The sequence below is a fragment of the Penaeus japonicus genome, unplaced genomic scaffold, assembly GCF_977035675.1.
Source record: "Penaeus japonicus unplaced genomic scaffold, GWHDUDI00000001_assembly GWHDUDI00000042, whole genome shotgun sequence".
In the NCBI taxonomy this organism is placed as follows: Eukaryota; Metazoa; Arthropoda; class Malacostraca; order Decapoda; family Penaeidae; genus Penaeus; species Penaeus japonicus.
Window position 1 is genome coordinate 5,381,128 of NW_028234444.1, and position 2,500 is coordinate 5,383,627.

The 2,500-nt window shown below is 36.8% G+C and overlaps 1 protein-coding gene across 1 annotated transcript in view; it reads right to left on the reverse strand.

The window, feature by feature from the left end:
* The window catches only part of LOC147466659 (uncharacterized), a gene marked incomplete at both ends in the record, with an annotated part of 9,777 nt that overhangs the window by 7,055 nt on the left and 222 nt on the right, over positions 1–2,500 (reverse strand). Inside the window, one exon of the mRNA XM_086534950.1 lies at positions 888–964. Within this exon, the coding sequence (XP_086391076.1) occupies positions 888–964 (77 nt within the window). The remainder of the gene's footprint in view (positions 1–887; positions 965–2,500) is intronic.

The window sequence follows — 2,500 nt, forward strand, 5'->3', positions numbered from 1 at the left end:
ATATATTTTATATATTATTTATTTAATTATATATATATATATATAATCATATATATATATTTAATATTAATATTTATATATAATTATAATATATATATATAAATATCTTTTATTATATATATATATATATATCATTATTGATATATATTAATAATTATACATATATTTTTATTTAACTTATATATTATTAAATATATATATATATATATATAAATATAAACGTGATATATGAATTTATATATATATAATTATATATATATATTAAATTTATAATATTTATTAAATATATATATATTTATATATATATTATATATACATATGTTTTATATATAACATATACTTATATATACACACACTCACACACACACACTGGACACACACACACACACACACACACACACACACACACAACACGGCACGCACCACACACAGAACACACACATATATATATATATATATGTATATATATATATATATATATTTATATATTATATATTATATATATATATGTGTGTGATTAGGTTTGTGTGGTGTGTGTGTGTGTTGTGTTTGTGTGTTTTTGTTGTTGTGTTAGGGTGTAGGTGTGTGTGGGTGGGTGGGGGGTTGTGTGTGTGTGTTTGTGAGTGTGTTAGTGTGTTGGTGTTTGTTGGTGGTTGGTGTGTGGTGTGTGTATTTGTGTTGTGTTGTGTTTATGTTGTTTGTGGGGTGTGTTTGTGTGTGTGTGTGTGTGTGGGTTTGTGTGTGTGTGTGTGAATGTATGTGTGTGTTGTGTATGGGTTGGTGTGTTGTGTGTGTGTGTGTGTTGTGTGTGTGTGGAGTTTGTGGGTGTTGGGGGTTGTAGTGTGTGTGTAATTGGTGTTTTGGGAGTGTGTGTGGGGGGGTGGTATTGTGTGTGTGGGTGGTGTGTGTGTGTGTGTGTGTGTGTGTTTGTGTGTGTGTGTGTGTGTTGGTTTGGGTGTGTGTGGGTGTGTTGTTGTGTTGTGTGGGTTTGGTGTGTTGTGGGTGTGTGTGTGTTGTGTCTTGTGTGTGTGTGTGTGTGTGGATGTGTGTGTATTGGTGTGTGTGTGTGTTGTGTGTGTGTGTGTTGTGTGTGTGTTTTTTTGTGTGTGTGATGTGTGTGTGTGTGTGTGTGTGTGTTGTTGAGTTGTTGGATGTGTGTGTGTGAGTGTTTGTTGTGTGTGTGTGTGTTGCGTTTTTGTGTGGTGTGTGTGATGTTTGTGTGTGTGTGTTGTGTGGTGTGTGTGTGTGTGTGTTGTGTTAAGATTGTGTTGTTTGTGTGGGTTTGTGTTTTTGTGTTTGTGTGTTGTGTGTGTGTGTGTTGGTGTGTGTGTAGGTTTGTTTGTATTGTGTATATAATATAAATATATATATATTTATATTATATATATATTTATATATATATGTATATATATATTATATATATATATATATATGTGTGTTGTGTGTGTGTGTGTGTAGTGTGTTGTGTGTTAGGGTGTGGTGTGTGTGTATGGTTGGGGGTGTGGTGTGGTGTGTGTGTGTGTGTGTGTTGTGTGGGGTTGTGTGTGGTGTTGTGGTGTTGTGTGTGTGTTGTGTAGTGTTGGTTTTGTTGTGTGATGTTGTTGTGTGTGTGTTTGTGTGGTGTGTGTGTGTGTGTGTGTGTGTGTGTGTGTGTGTTGTGTGTTGATGTGTGGGTTATATATATATATAGAATTATTATATATTTATATATATATATATATATATATATTTGTGGGTTTGTGTGTGTTGTGTGTGTGGTGTGTGTGTGTGTGTGTTGTGTGTGTGTGTGTGTGTGTGTGGGTTTTTGTGTGTGTTGTGTGGTGTGTGTGTGTGTGTGGTGGGGGGGGGTGGATGAATTTTTATAATTGTGAGAGGGTGTGTTGTGATGTGTGGTGTGTTGTGGTTTGTGTGTGTGTGTGTGTGTTTGTGTGTTGTGTGTAGGGGTTTGGTGTGTGTTAGTGTTTGTGGTGTGTTGTGGGGTGGTGTTGTGTGTGTTTGAGTGTGTGTGTGTGTGGTTGTGGTTGTGTTTGTGTGTGTGTGTGTGTGTGTGTGTGTTGTGTGGTTTATTGTGGTGTGTTTGGATTGTGTTTGTGGGTATGGTGGTGTGTGTGTTGTGTTGTGTGTTGTGTGTGTTGTGGGTGTGTGTTGTGTGTGAGGTTTTGGTGTGTGTGTGTGGTGTTGTGTGTGGTTGTGTGGGGTGTGTGTGGGTGTGTGTGTGGTTAAGATGATGTATAGATATTATATATAAGTTGTATTGTGTGTGTTGTGGTGTGTGTGTGTGGTTGTGTGTGTGTGATAGTGTGTGTGGGGTGTGTTGTGTGAATTGGTGGTGTGTGTTGTTTGTGTTGTGTGTGTGGTGGTTTTTGTTTGGTGTATTGTGTGGGTTTTTGTGTGTGTGTGTGTGTTTGTGTGTGTGTGGGTGTGTGTAATATGTTTGTTTGTGTGTAGTGTGTTTTTGTGTGTGTGTGGTGTTCGTGGGTGTGTTGTGTGTGGGTGTGTG